The 26,751-nt window shown below is 42.5% G+C and overlaps 1 protein-coding gene across 5 annotated transcripts in view; it reads left to right on the forward strand.

The window, feature by feature from the left end:
- STIM1 (stromal interaction molecule 1) overlaps positions 1 to 26,751 on the forward strand; it is a 198,676-nt gene that overhangs the window by 104,360 nt on the left and 67,565 nt on the right. For 4 of the 5 annotated variants that reach the window (XM_038568832.1, XM_038568833.1, XM_038568828.1 and 1 more), the window contains exon 2: positions 4,866 to 4,996. In XM_038568832.1, coding sequence (XP_038424760.1) covers positions 4,866 to 4,996 — 131 coding nt within the window. Of the gene's footprint in view, positions 1 to 4,712; positions 4,753 to 4,865; positions 4,997 to 26,751 lie in introns of those variants that run through there. The other variant, XM_038568831.1, reaches the window with a different exon arrangement.

The raw sequence follows: 26,751 nt of genomic DNA on the forward strand, positions 1-26,751 counted from the left end.
TCTCTTTCATTCTCTCTCAAATAAATAAATAATACAAGTTTTCTGATGAAATTAGTGATGATACTAATAGCTGTGATTATTTTGGTATTGTATAGATGAAATGGGTCAAATTTGGAAGCTTTGCCTAACTCATTGAATCGCTAGCTTTCGTGTGACCAGTGAGTGCATCATGTTACAAAATCACATCTGCATAAAGGATTATTAAAAGTGGCAAGACAGACTAATGGATTTTTTTTTAAGGTTTTATTTATTTTTTCATAAGAGACACAGAGAGATAGGCAGAGACATAGGCAGAGGGAGAAGCAGGCTCTCCAGAGGGAACCTGATGCGGGACTTGATCAGGACCCTGGGATCATGACCTGAGCCAAAGGCAGATGCTCAACCACTGATCCACTCAGGAGCCCCGAGACCAATAGATTTTGATGTAATAGAGTTCAAAAAGTTCATCCATATAGTTTCAAATTTCACATTGCAACTAATCTTTAATAAACCTACCACTTCTTGAGTTTTGATGTAATATTAGAGAAGAATATTTACAGTTATCTGAAAGGTTGTTAAAATACTCCTGTCTTGGGATGCTTGGGTGGCTCAGTGGTTGAGCATCTGCCTTTGGCTCGGGTCGTGATCCTGGAGCCCTGGGATCGAATCCCACGTCAGGCTCCCTGCATGGAACCTGCTTCTCCCTCTGCCTGTCTCTGCCTCTCCCTCTCTGTGTCTCTCATGAATAAATAAATAAAATCTTTAAAAAAAATACTCCTGTCTTTTCCAACTCCATATCTGTTTTGATCTTGGATCAAAACAATACATTGAATGTGGAAATAGATATATAAGACTACAGCCATCTTGCATTAAGCCAGATGTTAAACAGATTTTCAAAAATATGAAACAAGCCTTCTCAGAAAACAATTATTATTCATTAAAAAAATCTTATTTATATTAGTGTATAGGAGATTTATTGGTCTAAAATGAATTAACTGCTAACTATTAGAATTTGTATTTTAATTTCTAATATGGTAAATGTCAGTTTAGGATTTTCAATTTTTAAGTGTATAACGGGGCCCTGAGACCAAACAATTTAAAAATGTGGTCCTGTACTATTCTTTTTCCTTAGAATTCTCTTTTTTGCCTAGAGAAATCCTACACATAGTTGTTAGTTGGTATTTAATTATTCATTCAAAAAAAACATTTATTAATTGTCTATCAAGAATCTGGCTTTTGCTTGGGGCTGGGAACATGGTCCCAAACTCTTCTGGAAATCATAGTCTGATGAAAGGCAGAGAACTGCAACACAGTGTGATAAATGTTATCAGTGATAGACACATAAATGTTGTGGGAATATAGGCTCTTGTCATAATCACTTGGCAGCTCATCTAGAACATCTGCTGATTGATTTGATTGGAATGTAAATCCTATATTTGATTCTTCATAGTCTGATGGGGAGAGTGGCTGGTTAGCAGAGGATGAGAACTGTTCATTTGCTGCTCTAGGAGGAAAGGAGGAAACTACAAATGTATTGGTTGTCACCTTTATGCATGCCCTATGCTAGGTGTTTGAACAAATGTGGTCTTAATTTTTGCAAAACCCGTGTAAGCAGATATAATTTTCCTCATTTTGCAAATGAGATATTGGAAGTTCAGAGAAGTTAAACAACTTTTCCAATATCATATAGTAGTAATTGATGGAGCTGGGATTTTGACACATGTGTTCTGACTCCCAAGTCTAGGGCTCTGTGTTGATAAATGGTTGGATCTTCTAAGGTACTTCCAGATGGGTCTGAGAAACCTTGCCAGATTGGAATGTCTAAGAGAAGTTAGAAAGTTCTCAGGAAGGAGAGAGAGAGAGCATAGGAAATGCTTGGTAGAAGGAGTCATTTGTGAATTTTGGCTAACATGGTTTTTTGGGACAGGGTTCTATGACCTTATGGGACATCAAGATTTTATACTCCTTTAGACTCAATCCCTTTAATCCTTCTCTATGTCAGATGGTGCCAGCAGCAAAGGTCACCTGTGTGTCTGATCAGGTTACAAACCAGAGCCTAGTGTTTGAAGGCCAAACTTCTTGAACCTGCTATAGGCTTTCGGGAAAGAGACTAGCTGACCTTAGGCCAGTGGTGCCCAGCCTGGAGACCCCTCATCCCTAGAGCTCAGTAAACTATATGAGCATTTAAAAAATGCCTATTAGAAGTTGTGCTTTGGGGCACCTGGCTGTCCTCAGTTGGAAGAGCATTAGATTCTTGATCTTGGAGTTGTAAATTGGAGCCCCGTGTGGGTATAGAGATTACTTAAATAAATAAAACTTAAAAAAAAGAAAGAAGCTGTGCTTTACTTATGATAAACCTCTGTGTGAATACAGGCTAATGAAAAGATTGGATTTCTTTGCTTTGGGTCAAAAATCTGTCAACCTAATGTAGTTCAGGTGTGCTACCTATGGTTTTCTGAAACAGGGGTCATTATGGCCCAGGGATTAAGTTCAGCTCACCACCTGTTTTTGTGAATAAAGGTTTGTTGGAACACAGCTAGGCTTGTTCACACTTACGTTTTGTCTTTGGCTGCTTTTGTGCTCTATGATAGAGTTAAGTAGTTGTAACAGGGGATATATGGCTTATAAATCCTAAATTGTTTACTGTCTGGCCTTTCACAGAAAAAGTTCACTGACCCTTAGGGTAATCCTGATTCTATCATGGTACTTAGCACACAGTGTTTTAATCACCTCTCTCCCCACTTTTATAACTAAACTCCTTGACAGCAGGGATGAGATCTGACTCATCTTTTTATGTCCAATGCTGATTACAGAGCTTGACATATAAAGAGCACTCAATAAATGTTTTTTTTTTTAAAGATTTTATTTATTTATTCAAGAATGACAGAGAGAGGCAGAGACAGGAGAAACAGGCTCCATGCAAGGAGCCTGATATGGGGCTCAATCCTGGGACTGCGGGATCATGCCCTGAGCCGAAGGCAGACACCCAACTACTGAGCCACCCAGGCATCCCCCAGGAAATGTTGTTTAAATGGACACATCATGTACTGATCAAAAATCTCCGATAGTTAAAATTTTTTTCTTATTCCAATAGGCCATTATATGTGCCTTTGATTAACATAAAAACAGGAGTAAGGGAAGGAAAAGTATGATGTTGGTTATGCTAATCCCAGTGCTGTGTGCTTCCATCTATGAACCAGTCATTACTGACTGCATTTTTTTTTTTTTTTTGATAGTTCATGGATAGGAGTACATGAATGAAACAATCATGGCCAGAGCTCTGGGTGAGGAAGTTGAGAAACAATGCCTTAATCTTTGGCTACATTCTAGTCTTTCCCTCACTAACCACCACTGCTTCCCCCCCACCCTCTACTCTCCACCCCAACTTGGCAGGATACATATAGAAGAATGTATGGTTATAGGGAGATACTTCTTTGGCAGGTATACTATTTATCTTACTTTTTGTCTTCTATAAAGCGATTTCTTCAGTGTGCTTCTTACCATCTGTGACTTCCAGGAGATGAAACCAACTTAAAGCAATTTGGTCGCCTTGGCATAAAGGCAGTGAGATGAGGTGCTGGCCTGGGAGTCAGTAGACCTGGGCTCTTGCTGTGGCTCATCAGCTTTCTTTGACTTTGAGCCCATCAGTTAACATCTGTGAGTTACATCTGGGACATTTTACACACTCAACATTTATATTCCTCTCTCTTTTTGAAAAGGATTTGAGCAACTAGCAAGTGATGGAGAGGTAACTTGTCCTGTCCTGTCACTGTCTGACTAGCAGACAGGTTAATGATTAAAAAGATTGGAGTGTTTTAGGTCTTCGAACAGTGCCTTCTAGGAGGCTTCACAGAGGCAGTCTTTTTACCCCGTCCTTGCTTTCTCTTCTGTGACAGCTTCTTCCTTGGGAGTGATCTGAGGTGTTTTTGCTGGAGGGAAGTTATCAAGATCAGGGGCAAAGGGAAAGAGCAATTTTAAAATCTAAGAATTGGGAGACATACTAAGAACTTTACTTAACAATGTCTCTTTCAGATAGTGAGCTCAAGGCCTGGAGAAGGGAAGTGACCTCCCTATAGTCACGTGGTAGAGCTAAGATGAAGTGCCGGGCTCTTTCTGCTGTGTGCCTAGTGTTTGCCAGGGTTCTAAGGGAGGATCAGGTGGCCTCGCTCTTGTGCTGCATATAGTGCTAAATGACTGTGTTGGTGGTGGAGGAAGCTGCCCTGCACATACCTTCCAAGCTGTTGCACCTGATGTGCTCAGGACCACAGGTGTCTGTAGATACTGCTGACTATAACTGTCCGTGGGCAGGCACAATATGTGAAGGATTTCTGCACTTAGCCTGTGGCTGGCACTGTGCTATTACCAGTGATGACAAAGTGAATGAAAAGGAAAACTGCATATTATCTTGGCATTGCAATGAGTGGGCTGTGTTCCTATTTCTAGAAAGACTGTATTTATGTACGTTTGTTTGTTGACTGACTAAAAATGATATTTCATTTGAATATGTATTTCTTTGCTTACTAGTAAGGCTAAACTTTCTTCCCTGTGTCCGTTGGCTATTTGTATTTTCTCTCATTTACATTTTTATTCTTGTGAGTTACCTAATCACGTTCTTTGTCTAGATCCCAGTCTGTTCCTAGTCTTCTGCTTGATGTCCCTGCCAGGAAACTATTAGGATAATAAAGCATTGTCTCTAAACAGGGGAGCTCAGCACATCCCTGGGGAGAGAGATGAAGACTGGATGAAACATGTTTCTCCCCATACAAATAGCCAGTTACGTGATGACATGAGGATTTAGTTGCTGAAAGCTAAGGACACTGAGACAGGTGGGTGGTAGGGGCCGGTGGCGGCCCACAGTAATGTTGTCTCTTGCTTTTCCTATACAGAGTTTTGCCGGATTGACAAGCCCCTGTGCCACAGTGAGGATGAGAAGCTCAGCTTTGATGCAGTCCGCAGCATTCACAAGCTGATGGATGATGATGCCAATGGTGATGTGGATGTGGAAGAAAGTGATGAGGTGAGCTCTCTCACCCTGCCGTGGCTCTCTTCCTCTTCCTGTGCGGACAGTCCGGACAGTCCCTGAAAGCTGTCTAGACACTCTTGCCCGTGGAGAGATGTTCTTGATGTTGGCTTGTTCTCTAGGAATTCTTCCCTATCAAGGGAGGTGATTCTCAGCAGAACAGCCCTGTAGGACCCAGCCTGTCCGAGTGCAGACCTGATGTGTCTATGCCTAGACTGGCTCCCATCTGCCTACTGGCTAGAAGCACAATGCTGACTGAGCTGTGTTCTTTGAGAGGGAGAGGGAGCCCCAAGGTTGGTCTCTCCTGTTGCCCCAAATCCTTATTGCAATCTTGCTGCAGTTGGAGGGCATCGGTCTCTACTTACTATGTGCTCAGCCCCTTGTTGGCATGTAGGAGAGAAGTCAAGATGATCATTTTCTTGCCCTCTGGGAGTTTATACTCTCTGGGGAAGAAGAAACACATGTTCCTAGAAAGATCATTCTGAATTCCAGGCCACAGTTGCTGGGAGCCGATTGAGTGGTCCAGATAGTAGGAGCGAGAGGAATCTCTAGATGGAAAAAACTCTGCTCTGTTATTGTTTCACCTTTTGGCACTACTACCGTTCTAATTCCACAGAACCCAGAGTACAAAGTCATCGTGTGTGAAAAGATTGAAAGGTTTCAGTTGATTTAAAGCTCACCATGTGCCAGCAGTTTGATGAAGCTGCCAAGTTTTGTCAAATCTTTAATAGTGATATGGTGTATGTCATGAGGGAGAGGTAAGCCCAGTTTCTTCGTCCTTCTTGCCAGCCCACCTATTAAGTTTTGAGTTCAGTTTTGGATCTCACGTTGTCAGAAGTGTCTGGAACAGTGAGAGCCTATATAGAAGGAGTGACACGAATGATGAAGAGTATGGAAACTATGAAATGGAGACAGATGTTCACTAGAATTCAGTATTTATAGGTGTCTAATATGTATGTGCCAGGCACTATTGTAGACATGGGGATGTGGCAGTAAAGATGGCACACATGTCTCATATCATTTACATATCCTGTCCTCACTTACAGTCTAGTGAAGAAAAGATTAGCCTGGAAAATAAAAGATTTGGGTAATAAAATTTCTGTCTTCAAATACATTAGGAGTGGAGGAATCTGAATTAAATAATGACAGTGCAGGTGATGAAGACCACAGCACTAGCTAGCATTTATTGAATTCTTATTCTGTGCCAGGCATAGCTCTTTTGCAGCCTTTCTTAACAGCCTTTTGAAGTTGGTATTATTATCAAGGACTGGAGCCTTGGAAAGGCTTGTTCAAGGACACACTGGATGTGTGTGCAGATCTGGTTTCAAAGCTCATGCTATTAGGTACTGGTGTATTGTTTCTCTTATTCTAAGGGCAGAACCAGGAGCAATGTGGCAAGAGTGAAATATGGACATATTATTTTAGAATAAAGAATCATCTAACAGCACCATCTGGTCATAGAAGAGGCTTCCTGGGTAGATAAGTAGTGAACTCCCCGTCACTAGAATATAGCACTCCACTGATTGGTTAGCAGAAGGGATCCAGGTATCAGGTTAAATTAGATAATGTCTAAGGAATTTATAAGAGGAGAAAAATAGATTTCCTGGAGCAAAAGTAGACATTTGAGTAGAGTGGAAGGAGTGGGCCAGCCTGAGTGGTAAGTAGGGAGCGAGCGTGAGCACAGATGTGGAGGTAGTAAAAACGTGGTGAGGGGTTTGGTTGGATAGACTGGCTGTGGTGGAAGACTGCAGGACAAAAACCTGGAAAGGAGTGGGGACCCAGGCAACCCAACTGAGAGACGTCTGCTTGCTGAACCTGGCAATTGTAGATCCCTGAGTAAGGGCAACCACCACAATGAAGGTATCTGAACTTTTGGTTGCATCTAGAAGTGGTACTGGCCCTCAACGGACCCCAATTTTATTTGTCTGTGCTGATAAGAGAACCAAGTTCCTGGAGGCACATGAGGTGTGGAGGTTTCCTAATCTCTCTCTAGAGGCCTGGCCATGGCACTGAGGATGGATGGCACACCAGTGAAGAAGGTGATATGATCCAAGATCCACACATTCCTGGATATCTTTGTCATCCGCTCCTCCTTCTTTTTTCACTTTTGCTGATTGCTTTGTCAATGAGGGGAGGAAGAAAATGTTCTTTTTAGAGGAATGTTACCACAACAAAAAAGCTCATCAGCACAAACTGTTCTAAAATAACACAAAAGCTGTCACCCTGCTCCTCTCTGTGCCAGTGGGGAGCTGTTCTTTTTCAGCATAGTTTCTGCCTTGCCTTGGCTTCAGCTGTTCTCCCTATAATCTCAGGCCCCTGGTGGTGAGAGGGGCCTGCCAGTTCGAGTTTTCATGATAAGTCACAAGCAACTGTCTTCGAAAGAGAAAGTAACAGTAGCCGAATTGTGTGCTTAAGTCAGCCTAAACATATATGACAACCTTGGAGTTCAGGTTTGAACTAGAGCTCTGGTGGATACCTCAGAGCTTAGAATATTGGCTAATAGACCCTGAGATCTCAGAGATGAAAACATGAAGGACCCAAGCTTTTTACAACCACTTAGAAAGCATTGCTGGTTCCCCAAGGATCTTATTAGCCCAAGTCTGAAGGGACACTTTAGAAGGCCTCATTATTCAGCCTCCTATCAGTAAGTTTTTCAGATAGCTAAACTATAACCTCAGTTCTAGATCTTTTAACATTTTAGCCATTTTTGAAGTAAGTCTTTATTTTCACAGATTATTTTGAACAGAGTGTTGACTTTATTTGGATCATTCAAAGCATGTCTTCAGGGCCTCTTCTTACACGATTACCCAGTACCTAGATTCTATATCCATTGTTGTGTTTTCTTAGAATTTCCCTGTCTCTTCTTTGATTCATCCCCATTTCTAATTGCTGTCTTTACTCTGTTATGAGCTCTGGAATTAGACTTATGGGAAACTGAGAGTCAGAAGGCATTTTTTTTTTAAAGTTTTTATTCATTTGACAGAGAGAGAGAGAGAGAGATTGAGCACAAGCAGGGGGAGCAGCAGGCAGAAGGAGAGGGAGAAGCAGACTCCCCACTGAGCCAGGAGCCCGATGCAGGGCTCAATCCCAGGACCCCAGGATCGTGACCTGAGCCAAAGGCAGACGCTTTAACCAGTTAAGCCACCCAGGTGCCCCTCAGCAGACATTTTATAGACAATACATGATCATTGGCATGTGTGGCAGCCAGTAGCCTGCTCAAGTACCATCTTTGCCTGTATCTGTCCAAATTAGCAGAGCCTGTAGATGGCCTTTCAAATGAACGAGTTGGCCCTACTGGTGACAGTGCCCTTCCCGCAAGGGTGGGAGGGAGTCTGACCAGCACAACAGTGTGGAAATTCAGATCTGTGTTCTACTGAGACCTCTGACGGGAAAACTGCCCGTGGGCAAAGGATTTGCTGCAGTGGGATGGTCCTGTCAGGTGATCTGGACAGTCTGAGGTAGATAGAGGCTGTCTGAAACCACTGTCCCTCCAACTGGCCCTGACACTTTGAGGGCAGTGTTATTATTTTCTTCTCTGGAGCCTACACGGGATATCAAGGGCATTTATCCAATTGTTATTCAATTAAATTGTTGAACTGTTATTCAATTAAGCAAATTTTTATGAGCACTTATTATGTATGTGTCAGGCATCATTCTAGTGCTATGGATTCTATAGCAAACAAAACAGATAAGATTTCAGCTTTTCCAGAGCTTGCATTCTAGTGGTGTGTATGTCACAGGCGATTGAATGATGAGTACAATTCTGAAATTAGGAAGAACTGTGATAATAGTAGTTCAGTGACTTCCCCTTTAGTTTTCTTAGGTAAAATGGTGGCAAATGATTCCTAACCTTACAGGGTTATTATCATAATTTTTTTTAAAGATTTTATTTATTCATGAGAGACACAGAGAGAGGTAGAGACACAGGCAGAGGGAGCAGCAGGCTCCCTGTGGGGGAGCCCAATGTGAGATTTGATCCCAGGACCCTGGGATCACGCCCTGAGCCAAGGACAGATGCTCACCCACTGAGTTACCCAGGCGCCCCTATTGTCAGAATTCAATGAGAAAAGTACTGTTAAAAGTTTCCAGCACAGGGGTATCTGGGTGGCTCAGTTGGTTAGGCATCCAACTCTTGATTTTTGGCTTAAGTCATGATCTCAGTCTCCTGGGATTGAGCCCCGTATTGGGCTCCATGCTCAGTGGGGAGTCTGCTTGAGATTCTCTTCCTCTTCCCCTGTTCCTCTCTCAACTTCCATGCTCACTCTCTCTCTAAAATAAAAATAAGGGATCCCTGGGTGGTGCAGCGGTTTGGCGCCTGCCTTTGGCCCAGGGCGCGATACTGGAGACCTGGGATCGAATCCCACATCGGGCTCCCGGTGCATGGAGCCTGCTTCTCCCTCTGCCTGTGTCTCTGCCTCTCTCTCTCTCACTGTGTGCCTATCATAAATAAATAAAAAAAAATTAAAATAAAATAAAATAAAATAAAAATAAATACATCTTAAAAAAAAAGGTTCTGGCACAAAGAACTCCCAAAACTCAACAACAGAAACCAAACAACTTGGGATGTCTGGGTGGCTCAGTGGTTGAGCATCTCCCTTCGGCTCAGGGCGTGATCCTGAGATCCTGGGATTCGGTCCCATATTGGGCTCCCTGCAGGGAGCCTGCTTCTCCTTCTGCCTGTGTCTCTGTGTCTCATGAATAAATAAATAAAATCTCTCTCTCTTTTTTTTTTTTTTTTTAAAGAAAGCAACTGGGGGTCCCTGGGTGGCTCAGTGGTTTAGTGCCTGCCTTCGGCCCAGGGCATGATCCTGGAGTCCTGGGATCGAGTCCCTCATCGGGCTCCCTGCGTGGAGCCTGCTTCTCCTTCTGCCTGTGTCTCTGCCTCTCATGAATAAATAAATAAAATCTTAAAAAAAAAAAAAAAAGAAAGAAACCAAACAACTCAATAAAGAATGAGAAAATATTTGAACAGACACTTCATCAAAGAAGTTATATGGATGACAAAGAAACATGAGAAGATGCCCAATATCACTAGCTGTTAGGAAAGTACACATTAAAACCACAGTGAGATACCACCACACATCTATCAGAATGGCTACAATTAAAAAATGACAGGTGAGAAGGAAGAGCCACTAGAACTCTTACTTATAGGGCTTCTTAGAAAGTTAAACATGATTTACTATATGTCTCAGTAACTACCTTTATGTATTTATCCCTATAGATAAATGAAAATTTATGTTCACACTAGTACACAATGTTTATAGTAGCTTTATTCATAGTTGCCTAAAACTGGACACAAATCAAATGTTCTTCAGTGTGTGAGTGGATAAACAAACTATGGAAAATGGCTCAGCAATAAAAAGGAATGAACTGTTGATGAACACAACATAGATGAATCTCAGAGGCCTTATACTGAGTGAAAGAAACCAGACGCTATATGATTCCATCTACGTGACACTCTGAGAAAGGCAGAAGTGGAGGGATGGAAGCTAGGATAGTGGTTACTAGGGGTTAGGAGTGTGGAGAGGGTTTGATTACCAAGGGACAGAATGGAGGAGTTTTGGAGGGGGTAATAGAATTTTCCTGCATCTGGGTTGTGGGACAGTTAACAAGAGTCTAATTATGTGTCAAAACTCATGGGACTTTATCTCTCCAAAAGTTAATTTGATCATATGTTAATTAAGAAAAAGTTGGCATCATACTGGACACACAATTCAAACTCAGTGAATGCTATTTATTTTCCCCTTTGTGTTTATTCTATTTTCCCAGGAAAGCTCCCTGCATCTGACGATTGCATTTTAATGTTTGCTTCACTCATGTGTTTCTCTCACCAGATTAGGAGATTGTTCAGAGCAGGGACTGACCTTATTTGATTTGTTTGCCTTTGTTTCCCCAATGCCCAGCAGAGTCCTATACAGAACAGGTGCTTAATTTAATCAGCGTGGAATGACTGACTAATATCACTATAGCAGCATGGCATCTGCCTGAGAAGGGAGGCTTGAGCAAGGGTGTGATCACACATTTTGGATGGTGGGGATGGGTAGGTAGCAGTATGAGCCCAGGAAGCTGCAAAATCAACTTCTGCTTTTGTTAGTGTCTGTGGCTGTATGGTGTAGAAGCATAGCACAGGGTTGAGAAGTGTTGCTCTGGAGTCACACAGACCTAGGTCTAAACCTGGCTCAGCCCTTAGCAGCCATGGAAACTTGGAGAAGTTCTTGAGTTTCATTCAGCCTTGGTTTCTTCATTAGTAGAAGAATAGTAGGCATCTCATGGAATTGTTGCAAAGCTTAAATAGTGCAAATAGAGTACTTAGGACAAGGTGTGGTGTATGGAAGAGGCTCAGTAATGGTTAGTTTTTGCTGTTATTATTGTTATTGTTTTCATCAGAAAGAGCATACATTTTGATGCAGAAAGGCCTGTGTTTAAAACTTAGCTTTGCCCCTTATTGTGACAAATAGGCGAGTGACTTCACTTCTCCGAGCCTCAATTTATTCAGCTGTTTGAGGAGGGTAATTCTTTGGAGGGTTGTAAAGTAAAAGCTGAATGTATGCAAATGCTTGGCACATGATAGGTGCTAAATCCACGTTTTTTCCTCCTTCAGCGTGATGGTACAGATAGTGAGGGCTGGCCTATATAGCAAGAATTCCAAATCAGCTCTCTCATCATCCCACGGCACCAAAACATGTGGCTCTGGGAGCCACCTCCAGCAGCTTGGCTGACTTGACCAGGGGCCAGGGGCGCTGCAGGAGGCAGTTCTATATTCGCCTGAGTAGCCCATGTGAAGGGGGTGGGGCATGACGGAGCAGGTGCTGAAACTTCTCTGGCCGCTTACTCCCCACCCCCCCGCCCCGCCTCCTGCCCATGTCTGTGTGCTTAAAAAAGGGTCTAGGTGAGAAGTTCTCATTTCCCCTCACCCATCTGAAGGCTAGAGGATTTTTGAGCAACAGAGCCATATTATAATATTGTCATCGGTTCTGCTTTGACTTTAACAGGGTAGGAGAGACTGACTTGCTTTCTACATTTTGTGTGTCCCACGGAGGGTCATACTGGGTCCTGGGAGGCTGTGTGAACTGGGAAAGGATGGAATCAGGGCTGGGGGATCTCAGCCTTGAGAGGAGCAGCTCCACTTGCAAAATGCAGAGGCCAGCAGGCACTGGACTTGATAGGAGGTGGTCTGTAGGGAAGGAGAGGGAAGGCTCATGTGCTCCCTGCACATAGCCAGTGCTGTGGCCAGCCTGGCCTAGTTTGGATGAGGGTGAGTAACTGAATTATGCCCAGAAGTTATTAGCATGGTTACTAGTCAGTGCTTTCCCTCCTCAGGTTTTGGGCCTTATTTCCTTATGTCCAGACGGCTGTAGATACCTCAAAGGGTACCCTGGCCTTTAGTTTTCCCTCCACCAGCCCATGTTGTACATGCTGCCAAGGATCTTCCCACTTTACATGTTAGTTTCGTGTATCCTACATGATTTTCTCTTCCTAGTCCATCTGACTTCCTGTACTGAGCACGCCATCCCTCCACATCTGGCCTTAGTCTTTCTTAAAGACTCTCTGGACCACACCTTCTGTCACTCTGGTCTGGCCCTGGCCCTGGCCCTCATCGTCTCACATTCATCCCATGCTTGTTGCAGTGCCCTTTCTTTGCTCAGCTAGCTCTCCCTAGCCAGAATTAGCTTTTATATCCCTCCTTTTAGCCCTTGGCCCAGTCCATGTCAGTCTTAGGTTATCTTCTAGAATGTTCGAGACTCACTTTTCATAACTCTCCCTGACTTTCTCACCCCCCACTGACCTCTCTCTCTCATCCCAGGACTAACTCCCATAGCACACAGTCCAAATCAACTCAATCTAGCAGGTAATTAGAATGTCTTTCTTTGTGCTCTAATGATTTTGATTGTATTATCTTGCCTATAAGTCTGTCTTTTTGCACTGTTACTGGAATTACTAAAGCACAACTCTGATCATTACTTCTTCCTTGTAAAGGGAGTGCAGTGAAAAAGGAGCATCCCTACTGTGTGCCCAGCCCTGTTCTAGCTGATTGCATGTAGAGTTTCATTTAATGTTCAGCCACTCTATGAGCTTGGTGTTATTAACTGTGTTTTAGTGATGATGAAACTAAGAGTGGCTTGCCTTTACTTACTAAACTAATATAAACTCTAACCTGCCCTTCAGTGCTCCCACAATCTGCCTTTTGCTTTCCTGAGTAGTTCACATTACACTGCATTCCCTTACTTTATGCTGCAACCATCTCAAACATGTTTTTTATATCCCATCACTGTGCCTTCACTTTGGATAAATTTTAATCTCAGCATTTCTCTGCCTCCCATTTGCCTGTAAAATTCCACTTGTCCACAAAGGCCTAGATCAAGGTATCTCAGCCTCAGCATTAGTGACATTTTGGTTTAGATGATCCTTTGTTGTGGGGAGCTGTCTTATACATTGTGAGAGGTTTAGCAGCATCTCTAACCTCTGTATACTGGATATGGGCAGCAAACCTGCACCATCACCCCTGTCCCCCAAAGTTGTGACAACCAGAATGTTTACTGCCAATTGTCAGTTGCCCTGCGAAATAGAAGTTCCCCTGGTTAGGGTGCCTAGGTGGCTCAGCCAGTTAAGCATCTGCCTTTGGCTCAGGTTATGATCTCAGAGTCCTGGGATCAAGTCCCACATTACATCAGGCTCCCTGCTCAGTAGGGAGTTCACATCTCCTTCTTCCCCTGCTCCCTTTCCTCCCTCATGCTCCTTTGCCGTCATGCTTGTGCACAAATTCACTCTTGCTCTCTCTCTCAAATTAAAAAAAAAAAAAAAAAGAATTGCACCTGGTTGAGAACTACTGGCCTAGATTAAATGTTTTCTCCTAGAAATCTTGTTGTTTCCCTACCGTAGAAAGTAATTTTTCCTCTTTCATGCTCTATACTTGGCACGAATCTCTCCTTTGGCATATTGCTCTGCTCTGTATTCTAATTAGTTGTCTGTCCTATTGGACTGTGAGTGCCTCCAGGGCCAGGAATCAGGTCTTATTCATCACTGTTTCTCCCACAGTGCCTAGTGCAGGACCTTATACATAAAGGTGATGAGCTAAGTTTTTTTGAAATTTAATGTGAAGACAGTGATCTTATCACTAAGTGCCCCTTAAATTGTTTCCTTAAGGCAAAGCAAGAGCACAAGGTTGCCTGGTCAGTGGTTTGGGGACAAGGTGCTTTGGATTTGTGAGTTCCCGGCCAGGATAGTGGCCGAGTCAGTGGTGGGCCATGTCTAGGAGTGCTAGGGTCTAGGATCCAGATATGACATTACTTCGTTAGTGTATGATGTGTATGTCTAACCTCTGTGACACTTTCTCCACCTTCTACCCTACGCTGTGAATCACATACAGAATCTGGATGGAGGTAAAATCGCTGTAGTTTAAATAATACGAAAGATTTAGAGAAAAACATGTACAAGGAGGGCAGAGATGAAGAAAAGAAAAAAATGCTGAAAGGCTGTGTGGCTGAGCAAAAGTATGCACAGGCTTTGGAGCAAGAAAGATGAGGGTTTTAGGTGTACTTTCACCAGTTATTAGTTGCATGACCTTGGAAAGTTTCTTAAATCTCTGCAAGTTTTCATTTCCTCATAGTGAAATGGGAGCAGTATTCTCTGCCCTGAAGGATTCTGGCAAAGATGAAATGAGATCATGTGTAGAAAGTGCCATCCTATGGTTTTGTTCACGGTGGTACTACTATGTCCTCCTCGCCAGCCCCCTACCCTTTACTGCTGCTCCCTGCAAGGCCTATGCTGGGTGCTTTATATACACTCTCACAAGGAATCTTTTTTTTTTTTTTTGGCTTTTATTTATTTTATTATTATTATTTTTATTGGAGATCAATTTGCCAACATATAGCATAACACCCAGTGCTCATCCCACCAACTGCCCCCCTCAGTGCCCATCACCCAGTCACCCCAACCCCCCACCCACCTCCCCTACCACTACCCCTTCATTTCCCAGAGTTAGGTGTCTCTCATGTTTTGTCACCCTCACTGATATTTTCACTCATTTTCTCTCCTTTCCCTTTATTCCCTTTCGCTAATTTTTATATTCCCCAAATGAATGAGACCATATAATGTTTGTCCTTTTCCAATTGACTTATTTCACTCAGCATAATACCCTCCAGGTCCATCCGCGTCAAAGCAAAAGGTGGGTATTTGTCATTTCTAATGGCTGAATAATATTCCATTTCTCACATGGAATCTTTACAAGAAACCTGTGGGTGGGGATCCCTGGGTGGCTTAGTGGTTTAGAGCCCTTTGGCCTGGGGCGTGATCCTGGAGTCCCAGGATGGAGTCCTACATTGGGCTCCCTGCATGGATGGAGTCTGCTTCTCCCTCTGCCTGTGTCTCTGCCTCCCTCTGCCTGTGTCTGCGTCTCTCTCTCGTGTGTCTCTCATGAATAAATAAATAAAAATCTTAAAAAAAAAAAAAAAAGAAACCTGTGGAATAGGTATTAATTTTCCCATATAACCAATAAGGAAACTGAGACTGAATTAGCTCACAGTTATCCATTTTTGGGGTTATTGCAACTCAGATCTGCATTAGGCTGGTAAAAATGTTCTAAACTTGTGATGAGTGCACACCTCTGAACATGCTAAAAACTTGAGATGTACACTAAATTGGTATATAAATTATATCTCAGTAAAGTTGTTAAAAAAATTAAAGTGTCACACTATAATGTTGGTTGGTGGTAATGATCACTTCCTACTTGCCTTGCTGTAGTCCAACCCATAGGACCCCATAGCGTTCTGTAGAAAACACTTTGAAAATTGTGTTGTATTCTACTCTAACTTTGATGGATATGCAGAGGTGCTTCGGAGTCTGAAGTACCATGGTACCTGGAAGCAGAGATCCCTGGTTAGCTGAGAGCTAGGTTGCCTGTTTCTGGGTAGGTAGAGATGATTTTTGAGGATATCAGACTGAAGAGCCCTGGGACATTCTCTTTGGAAGAATCTTTCCTTATTTTCCCTCCCCTCCCTCCCTCCCTCCCACCCTCCCTCTTCCTTCCTTCCTTCCTTCCTTCCTTCCTTCCTTCCTTCCTTCCTTCCTTCCTTCCATCCATCCATCTTTTTCATAGCTGTCACTTATAGGAAAGCTAAGATGGCAAGAAAGTTATGGTACAACCCAGGTGGTAATTCCCTCTCACCCACATACCAGGAACCTGAAACAAATTCTTGGCACTTACCATATGGAGCTCCAGGAGAGGAGATGTCAGAGGCAGCTGGCTAAGTAGCTCTGGTTTTATTTTTCCTGGATTCACCTCGTGCTCAGGGCCTCCCTCTGATTCCCACTGCTGTTACCATCTGGCCCATGGGAAGCAGAGCTTTCCCCTTGGTTTCTGGGCCCAATCCTGAACATAGATTTATTTGCTTCCTCTTTGAACAGCTTTGACAGCCTGGAGTTTTTGCCCCACCCACCTTTTCCCTCAGTTTACTCTATGCAAAGTAGTGCAGAAAAGAAATAATTGCAAACAGTTTTTCAGATAACCTCAGCATAGGTTTCTATGTGCACATTTCTGTTACTGTAGAAATTCTTCTTTGACCTGAAGGATTGTTATAGTTTGGAGGCATCTCTCTGGTTTTTTGCCTTCCAGCTTCCTTCCAGTCTCCTGGTGCAATCACTATCTTATCTCCTGCCTTGTAGAACATTCTGACCCCCTCCTAATCTAGGCAAAGCACAGACTGAAGTCTGCTCAGGCCTTTTGGATAGAAAAGAGATGAGTGATACTGCGAGTGACATCATTTTTCAGGTGAAACCCAGTCCTTAGGCTAAAGGAATGACCTGTCTCCATTTTTTTCTTGTAAGTACTTAATTACAGAGTGGCTGTACCAACTCCCACTGAGTTCAGATTCTGTGGCCTTGCTCCTGCATTCGGCCCAAACTCTTGTGAGTTTCTTAGAATAAAGTATTTGGACATTGCCTTTTTAAAAATCTAAGCATAAGCTTTGGAGGCTTACCTGAATTCAAATCCAAACTTTGCAACATAGAGCTGTACGGGCAAGTAATTTGGAGCCTCCCTTTCCTCATCTCCCAAGTAGAGATGAAAAGAAGATACTCAAGTAATTTGGAGCCTCCCTTTCCTCATCTCCCAAATAGAGATGAAAAGAAGATACTCGTTGCCGTTGATAAGCCCTCAGGCTAGCGAGAGAGGCAGACCTATAAACTGGCAGTGACAGTAGCACATTTTCAGGGCTATAATGGTGGCATACACGGGGGACTGTGGGAATTGCAAGAGGAATAAGGGTGAGGTAATCTCACATGCACTGGTGTAGCAGAAGACGGGTTGTCAGCCAGCACCCGGGACAGGGGACCAGTTGCCAGCCAAGCTGAGCTACACATCAGAGGGAGTAGGCCTACTTTGCAATCTGTCCCAGTGCCTTGGCCAGATACAGGATGAAGCAGCAGCTCCCCCAGATGGTACTGCTCCTGTTTCCAGGAAAATCCAGACGGTGGTTTGCTTTGACAGACAGAGAAATTCTTTCTTACTACGCAGACTGTTGTTTTCCTGCAAACCACCCCCCAACCCCCCGTTGGTGAGTCTGCTTTGTCTATTCTGGACTGCAATCCTGTTGATGACAGGGATTAGGTAGATTGGTAAGACTTCTGTGTGTGTGTGTGTGTGAGTGTGTGTGTGTGTGTGTGTGTCTATATACGTGTAGTTTTATGTACTTTTGTGTTTGTTTCCTCGCATGCATGTACACATCATTTTATGCCTTTTTATATTTGTATGTGTCTTTCTGTATTTAGACATGTCCTTGTGCATGATAAGAAGGGGAGAAACACAGAGACGAGGAAATAGGAGTTGAGAGAAACCCTGTAAGCTAGGTCAAGGATCAAAGAGAAGGTTAGGAGCAAATGGTTAGACGACAGTACAGTATGCAGGGCCTCGAGGTGAAAACAGAGGTAGCAGTATAATTGGGAATACAAAGGTGCTGTTAAACTAGGCTGGATCTGGACCCTACAAGGTAGTAGGCAGAAAGCAGGGGTGGGTCATCTAGCAACCAGAGATGGTCCAGCCAGCGGAAATGGTCAGGCCAGCGGAGGGAGAAAAGCCCTGCTACAAGTCTTAAGCTTCTGAATCTTCCTGTCTAAGGAGGAATTGGTGGCTCCCAAGGCCTTGCCTGTCTTCAGACCTCACTGTTGTTTGTGTCTATTTATGCAAGCCTCTCTGTGCATGTCTGTGCATGTGTATCCCATTCAGTATACTCTATGGCATTAGAAACAATTGGTTTTCAATGGAATGGCTGATTCACTGGAGGATTTGTGACCCTCCCCTTATTTGTTTTCAGGTATTCCCCCACTCCCCTTCTCTCTTTCTCTCTTCCTTCTCCAAGTATATTTGGTGTCTACTCTGTACTGGATGCTGGCTATGCAAAAACTAATAATGAAGACAAATTTTCTTCCTTCAAGGAGCTCACATGTTAGTGAGGCAGAGGAACATACATATCCTAACAGGTGTTGTGATGAGAGACTAGCACTGCATACGCTGGATTCCCCCCCGGCATTTTAAGAGAAGGGAATTTAACTCATCCTAGGATCCCAGGAAACAGAAGAGATGATGCATTTGAAGAGATGAATTGGGGGAGATGAAGAGTTAACCTGGGGACAGAGAGGAGATGGATATAGCTATTGTGAGTAAGTGTGATGTGTGAAGTCAGTGGTTCTTTTAACTTGAGCATAGAATGTAAGAGTGGGACAGGGAAAGAGAGATTGGATATGAGATGAGGTGGGAATGGCAGACATTAGCCAGACTCTTGCCATACTGAGGAACTTGGATTTTATCCCAAAGATGATGACCGGAAGGATTGTAAACAGAGATGGCTCTCATTCGGATTGACAGGGTGTCAGGAGTGGGCTCTGCAGAGTGGGTGAAACTGAAACTTTTTTTTTTTTTTTAATGATGAGTAGAGTTTACTGATGATAAGAAGGAGCATCCCAGGAAAGAGGAACTTCATGAGTAAAGGCAGGAAGCAAAGAAAAAAAAGCAAGTTTGGGAGACATCAAGTAGGGAAGTATTTAGGGAATAGTTTCTTTATAAGACAGGGACATCTTTGGTGGCTGGTTTGTGGCTCCAATAAGATAATGGATGGTAAGAATCCTTTGTAACCCATAATGCTGCATGAAAATGTCATTGATAATGTTGTTATTTAGCTTCTTTTTTCCCCTCCGTGTCCAGCAATGCCAGTCCCTCCCAGGTGTGAGTCAGGTAGACGTGTGCTCAGCAGCATGGCGCTGACTCGCTGGTCTTTCATCTAGCCACCTGGCATCTTGAGGAGTAGGAGCTAAGATTAGAAGTCTCTGGGACTCAGGGTACTGGTTCACTCAGGACACACCATTCTCCACAGTATGAGCCCTCCTGCCAAGGGATCTGGGCTCAAAAGAATCGAACATTTTTGAAGTCCCTTTTATATGTAGCTGCTGTGAGGGACTGCGCCTTACGTGATCTCATTTGCTCCACATCATCACTGTGAGGTTGTCTGCATTTTGCAGGCTTACCGTGACCTTGTAAGTGACAGAGATGGGATTTGAGACTGTTTCTGTGAGATTTGTCCTATGTCTCATTTCACAAGGCTCCTGATGCCTCTGGGTGGTGAGCAAGCTCCCCAATTAGTTAAGAGTGGAAAACTCTGGGGTCTGAGGTAGTGTGGGTTTGGAAGGATTAGAGAGAGGGTTTCTGGGCTCTGCCCTTGGGATTGAGCCATAGCCTCTTCCTCCACATAGAACAGTGGTTCTTACTTTCAAGGGCTGACTCTATATCTCTCTTACTTTGGTATTTTCAGTATGTCTCATTAATCTCTGTGTTCTTGGATCCCAGCACAGGGCATGTCACATAGTCTTGGTCATTTAAATGGCTAAGTTGGGCAAATGAATAAATGCCTCTTAATAAAGGTTTCTAGAACCCTGAATGTTTTCACCACTCCCTCTGCCTTCTCTTGTGGTACTATGACACACTAATAGATTTTGTTCTTAAGGACAAGATTTTTTAGTATTGCTCTTTGACACATAAGCCTAACTTCTCCCTCTTACCGTGATTAGGAGCCAAAAGGTTGTTAAAAGGGAACTTGAGTTTGTCTTACTGTTTGTTATACTATTTTTTTAAAGCTGTTTGCCCCGTGTGAGGCTTGAAATCACTACCCCAGTATCAAGCTGCATGCTCTACCAGTTGGGCCAGCCAGATGCCCCTGTCTTACTCTTTTATATTCTCTGTTCCCAAGCCTTTTCCCCTCTCCCTTCACTGCCTAAAGGTGAGTGGCATTTAAAAGGAACACATGGTGAGCTTTCAACTCTTCTGCCAAGTGTTCTATTTTGGAAATGGAGTCCAGGAGGTTTTCCTGCTATTAAGTGCTTGGCTGGATTTGCATGTCCCACAGTCTTGGAAAGCCATGTGTCAGGATGGTAGTAGGGGAAAAAACTCAGAGGTGAATCAAAGTTGACTCTTGTTTATGGGGGTTGTGAGGAAGAGAGAATTCCTTAATACTTGAAGCCATAACAGAGGGAGGAATAGGCATATATAGTCAAGGGGTCAACAAACTATGACTGTCTTCCTGTGTTTTGTACGGTCTATAAACTAAGACTAGCTTTTGTATTTTTAAATAGTTGGGGGGAAATGCAAAGAAGAGTTTTGTGGAATGTGAAATTTCCATCAATTCAAATGTCAGCACCCATAAATACAAAGTTTTATGGTATAAAGAGCCACTCTTACTCATTTACATATTGTCTGTGGCTGTTTTCACACAAGAAGAACACAATTGAGTAGTTGTAACAGAGATTGTATGGTCTACCAACCCTAAAATATTCACTGTCTTGTCCTTTACAGAAAAAAATGTGCCTGGCCCCTGGTCTAACCCATCAATTTTTTATAACAGCTTTATTGAGATAAAATGCACATGCCATATAATTTACCCATTTAAAGTATACAGTTCAATATTTATGAATATATTCACAGATATGTGTAGCCATTACCATAGTTAATTTTAGAAACTTTTTGCCACCTCAAAGAGAAACCCCATATACATTGGCTATTGTCTCCCTATCTTCCTATTCCTCTCAGCCCTGAGCAATGGCTAATCTACTTTCTGTATTTATAGATTTGCCTATACTGGACATTTCCTGCAAATGGAATCATATAATATGTGGTCCTTTGTGACTGGCTTATTTTACCTAGTGTAGGATTTTCAAGGTTCATCCACATAGTAGCATGTGCCAGAACTTCACTGTTTTATGGCTGAAGAATATTCTATTGTATGGACACACTGCATTTTGCTTTTTCCTTCATCAGTTGATGGACATTTAGTATGTTTTTACCTTTTGGTTATTATGAATAATGCTGTATATAGACACACACAAGTTTTTGTGGACATATGTTTTTATTTCTCTTGGGTATATATCTAGGAGTGTGATTACTGGGTCACATGGTAACTTTGTGTTTACCCGTTAGAGGAACTATCCGACCGTTTTCCAAAGTGGCTGGACCATTTTGCGTTCATGCCAGCAGTGCATGAGCATTCCAATTTCTCTAAATCCTCCCAAACACTTGTTATTATCAGACTTTTTTTTTATTCCAGCCATCCTTGTAGATGTGAAATAATATTTCATTATGGTTTTGATTTACATGATTAATGATGTCAAACATCTTTTCACATGGTTATCGAACCATTTGTATATCATCTTTGGAGAAATGCTGTATTCATATCCTTTGCCCTTTTTTAAATTGGGCTGTTTTTCTTTTTACTATTGAATGTTAAAGTTCTTTATATCACCTACATACAAGTCCCTTATCAGATATGTCATCTGCAAAAATTTTCTCCCATTCTGTAGGTTCACCTTTCACTTTCTTGAGAGTGACCTCTGAAGCATAGAAATTTTTAATTTTGATGAAGTCTAGTTTATTTATTTATATTTGTTGCTACTCAGGCTTTTGATGTCCTAAAAATCCATTGTCAAACCCAACATCATGGAGATTTACCCTTGTATTTTCTTCTAAGAATTTTATTTTTATTTTTTAAAGATTTTATTTATTCATGAGAGACACACAGCAGCAGAGACACAGGCAGAGGGAGAAGCAGGCTCCCTGCAAGGAGCCTGATGTGGAACTCAATCCGAGGAGACCGGGATCATGACCCGGGCCAAAGGCAGATGCTCAGCCACTGAGCCACCCAGGCACCTCTTTTCTAAGAATTTTATTATTTATTTATAAAAAATTTATTTATGAGAGACACAGAGAGAGAGAGAGGCAGAGACACAGGCAGAGGGAGAAGTAGGCTCCATGCAGGGAGCCCGACGGGGGACTCGATCCCGGGTCTCCAGGATCATGCCCTAGGCTGAAGGCGGCGCTAAACCGCTGAGCCCCCAGGGCTGCCCTCTAAGAATTTTAAAGGCATCTGAAGCTTAACATGCCCTACACTGGATTCTAAATATCACCTCATCTGTAACTTGCTCTACTCACAGGCATCCTCATCTTGGTTGAAGACAACTCTGTTGTTTCAGTTGCATAGGCCCCAAATACTCTGAATCATCCATATTTCCTCTCACACCCCATATCCACTGATGAATCTAGTGAGTTCTACCTTCAAAACACGTCCCAAATCTAGTAATTTCTTACCACCACTCCCCTACAGGCACTGAGGTGTAGTAGCCCTCCTAAGAGATCACTGTGTCTACAGTCTTTTTGTGTAGTAGCTAGAGAGCTTTACAGGAAAAAAAAAAATGTAAACAATCATTTCACTTCTCTGCTCAAAATCCTATAATAGCTTCATTTTTTTTGTTTAGGGTGAAAGCCAGAGTCACCACAAGAGTCAGGAAGGCCCTATGTGATCTGCTCTACCTTATCATTGTGATCTCCCTGTAGATTATAGATCTACATCTGTCTCCCTGGGTCTCTCACTCCAGTCACACTGCTGTTCTGCAAACACATCTTGTTGTTTCTGTCTTTGGGCTTTGGTTCTAGCTCTTAACCTCTGCCTGGGATAGTCTTTAACCAGGTATCTACTTGGATAATTCCTTCGTGTTCCCAAATATTTTTTCTCCTCTCAAGTTTCTCCTTATTGATGAGCCTTCTTTTCCCAGACCACTAGTTAATAATGGAATTCTGTTAACTCTACCCCATTTCTGGCACAGATCTTCATTACATATCACTTCTTTTTGATTTGTTTGTTTTATTTTTAAGGACCTAATTTAATCATTGATTATTATTTATTGTCTAGAATGTTAGGTCTATAAGGACAAGGGATCTGTTTTATTCACTGCTAAATCCCTGCTACCTAGAATAGTGCCTGGCTCAGTGTTGGCATTCAGTAAATATTGTTGAGTGAATACGTGAATCTATTTAAAAAGCAGCAGATTTATTTTTTCATGTGGATTCTAATGACTCACTGGGGTCATTTATTAGTCTTGAGAACTCTGTTTAATATTTTTTGTAAGATGTGTCAGCTAGCAATGAATTTTTTGTGTTTACTTACCTGGAAATGTCTTTATTTTGCCTTCACCTTTGAAAGATAGTTTTGCTTGGTTGACAGATCTGTTTTTTAGTGCTTTGAACTTGTCATCCCCCTGCCTTTGTCAGCTGTTGTTTTTGATGAGAAATTAGCTGTTAATTTTATTGAGCTTACTTTGTATGTGACAAATCACTTTTCTCTTGCGCTGCTTTCAAGGTTTTCTTCTTGTTTTTGGCTTTCAGTATTTTCTGTGATGTGCCTCTGGATCCTTTCGCATTTATTTTATTCTCTTTGGAATCTGCTGAGCTTTCTGAATAATGTTTTTCAAAAAGTTGGGATTTTCCCAGCCATTTTTTCTTCAAATATTTTTTTCTGCTCCTTTCTCTTTATTGATTTCCCCATTATTCATATGTGTTTAATGGTGTGCCACATTTCTCTGAGATGATTCGTTTTTCTTCATTTTTTTTCTCTCTCTAGTTTTTGGATTGTGCAATCTCTCAGTCTTCAGGTTTGCCAATTCTGTCTTCTGCTGGTTCATTTCTCCTGTTTAAGCCTCTGTCCTAGAATTTTCATCTTAGTTATTGTACTTTTCAACTTCACAGCATCCATTTGGTTCTTTTTTGGTGATTTATATTTATTGATATTCTTTATTTGATGTAACATTGTCATCACACATTCCTTTAGTATCTGAACATATTTATAATGGCTACTTTTAAGTCTTTTTCTGTTAAATCTGAAATTTGATTGCTCTCAGTTTCCTTTGCTTGTGTTTTTTTTTTTGTTTGTTTGTTTGTTTTGTTTTTTCTGGGGCATGGGTCACATTTGCCCCTTAATCTGTAGATCTCATATATTTTTGTTGGGAGCTGGATGTTTCTGATAGTATATTGTAGCAACTGTGGGTACTGGTCCAACTCCCTTTGGGACTTGTTATTTGCTTGTTGATTTTTTTTGGTAACTGACAAGATCTTATTAGGGGTCTATTCCCACTCACCCCCTACAGTATGAAGCCTCTCATGTTGCTCCTCATATGGTGAAGCTTTGGATATGGCCACAGTTACCCTGTGGATGACAGTGGTTTGGGTAGGGCCCTCATTGACTCTTTCCCTCGCCACATTCAGCTGTTAAGCTTTGGTAGTTGTTTTCAATAGTGCCCTGGGGCATAAATTTGCTCCACCGATAGGTCAAGTCACTTTGGGGCTCCTCTGAAAGGGATAGTTCCTGAGATAAGTGTTTGAGATGTGTTCTTATTCCAGGAGGGCTTTTCCCAGCTCTTTCCCCAATTCTCACTAGTAAGCTCTCCAGCCTACAGCTAGCCTCTATCCCTAACAAATCCACTAATCTCCTCCTAAATGCCTTTTACCACAACCTTCACTGTTTGAGAATGCCCTTGACCTTGAACTCCTTCACATTCTGTAGCAAATAAAATAATTTCCTTTAAGAAGAGGTTTGAAACTGTGTGTGAAGTCTGCTTTCCACTCCAGCAAACTCTCTGAGCCATGGTTCTGGAGCTGGAGGTGAGATAATGATGTGCTTCTCTTTGGGTGATACCCTACTTTAGGAGCTGAGCTCTCAGTGAAGGTGTGGTAGTAGCTTCAGGCTATTTTGACTTACCTCTCCCAGAGTATAATTGCCGTTTTATAAGCCAAGGAAATGGCAATCAGGGCCCCAGGATCCTCTGTGGCTTTGTGTCCAAGGTGAAGTCCCTGCTTCATAAGTGGTGGCTGAGTGGAAGAAGGGAGGCCCACTTCTTGACTGGACTCCTAGAACTTAGCCTAGGTAGAACAGGTAACTGGAGGCAGGATGAGAAATGCTGATATCCTGCTCCTTTCAGGCAGATAGCCCTGTAGCTGGAAGCTTAGAATCAGAGAACCCTGAGTTCTTGGAGGCACCAGTCTGGGGTGGAGTTCCTGTCTTACTGACTTGGAAGTGGGGAGGGAGAGAGGCAGCAGGTGTTAATTCAGGTTCTTACTGAGTTTTAGTAGATAATCTTTTTAAAGATTTTATTTATTTGGGAGACAGATAGCGAGAGAAAGCACAAGCACTGGGCTAAGGGAGGAAGAAGCTCCCCACTGAGCAGGGAGCTCTGGTCCCAGGACCCCAGGATCATGATCTGAGACAAGAGTAGACGCTTAACCAGCTGAGCCACCCAGGCACCCCTTTAGTAGATATTCTTGAGCAAATGTTTCTTCATTGGCTGCATGCTCCAGGGCCATTTCCAGAAACTTTAAATGGTTGCCGTAAAAAAATTATTTTCACCAGTTTCACTGGATAGTGGGTTCATGGAGCTTCTTATACTGTCAAGCCAGAAGTCCCCTCTAATTCATCAATTTTCAGAAGCATCCTTACTGACATGCATTCTTTCTAGTGCTGCATATTCATTCTCTGAAAATGTTGCAGTATTGACCCCAATTAAGAAGATGATTCCCTTCTCTCTGGGGAAATATTTTTAAATTAGTGACCTATTTCTAGCCTCTTTTCATAAGACAAAGATTCCCCAGCCAGCAGTTCTTGGCTAGCTTGTATACTTTGGTCCCGAAAGTTTGCAAGACAAGAGATGTCAGAGTTTCCCAGTCTTTGCCGGGAAGGCTGGAACTTGAGATGCTGCCTTTAGGATTTGATCTTTGTCGTGTGCCCCGTGTCATAGTCTGAGGACATCAAGGTTGATCCCATGATGAGGATTGGATCTCAGAGGGATTCTCTGTACCTGCACATGTGCTGGGGGCTGGGTGCTAGGTGGTAGGTATATAGGAGAAAAAGGAAAGGCATAGTTGCTGCCTTGGAGGAAGTTCTTCTTGTGGTGGAAATAGCTATGTCAACCGATGAGGACACTATAGTAGGATGATGAGTGCTGTGATAGAGTCACAGAAGAGGAAGACTTGTTAGTTTTACCCATGCACAGAGTTGCTGACATGTAATTTGGGTCTGAAGAGATGACTGGAATAACCAGGAAAAGAAGTAGAGTATTTGGGTGAGAGAATAGCATATGCAAAGATGTTAGACTGGTGAAAAGCCTCAGAAAATTTCAAGTAATTCACTATCACTGGAGATGAGAGGAAATGGCGGTTGATGTGGCAAAAAAGTCAGGTAGGGTGTTGTATAAGGTTGTGAAATTTTGGTTTTAGTTGGAGTTAATACTATAAAAGTAAGAATCATTGAGGAGGATGGAACAGACCTTCAAGATCAGAAGATAACCAGTGCCTTGTCTTAAATTATCTCTTGCTGATCTCATGGCATGTGGTCTTCATATAGCAAACACTTAGGAAACATCTTTTACCTCCCCTATGGGTCTCCTTTGTATAT

The sequence above is a fragment of the Canis lupus genome, chromosome 21 (assembly GCF_011100685.1).
Source record: "Canis lupus familiaris isolate Mischka breed German Shepherd chromosome 21, alternate assembly UU_Cfam_GSD_1.0, whole genome shotgun sequence".
Taxonomy (NCBI): Eukaryota; Metazoa; Chordata; class Mammalia; order Carnivora; family Canidae; genus Canis; species Canis lupus.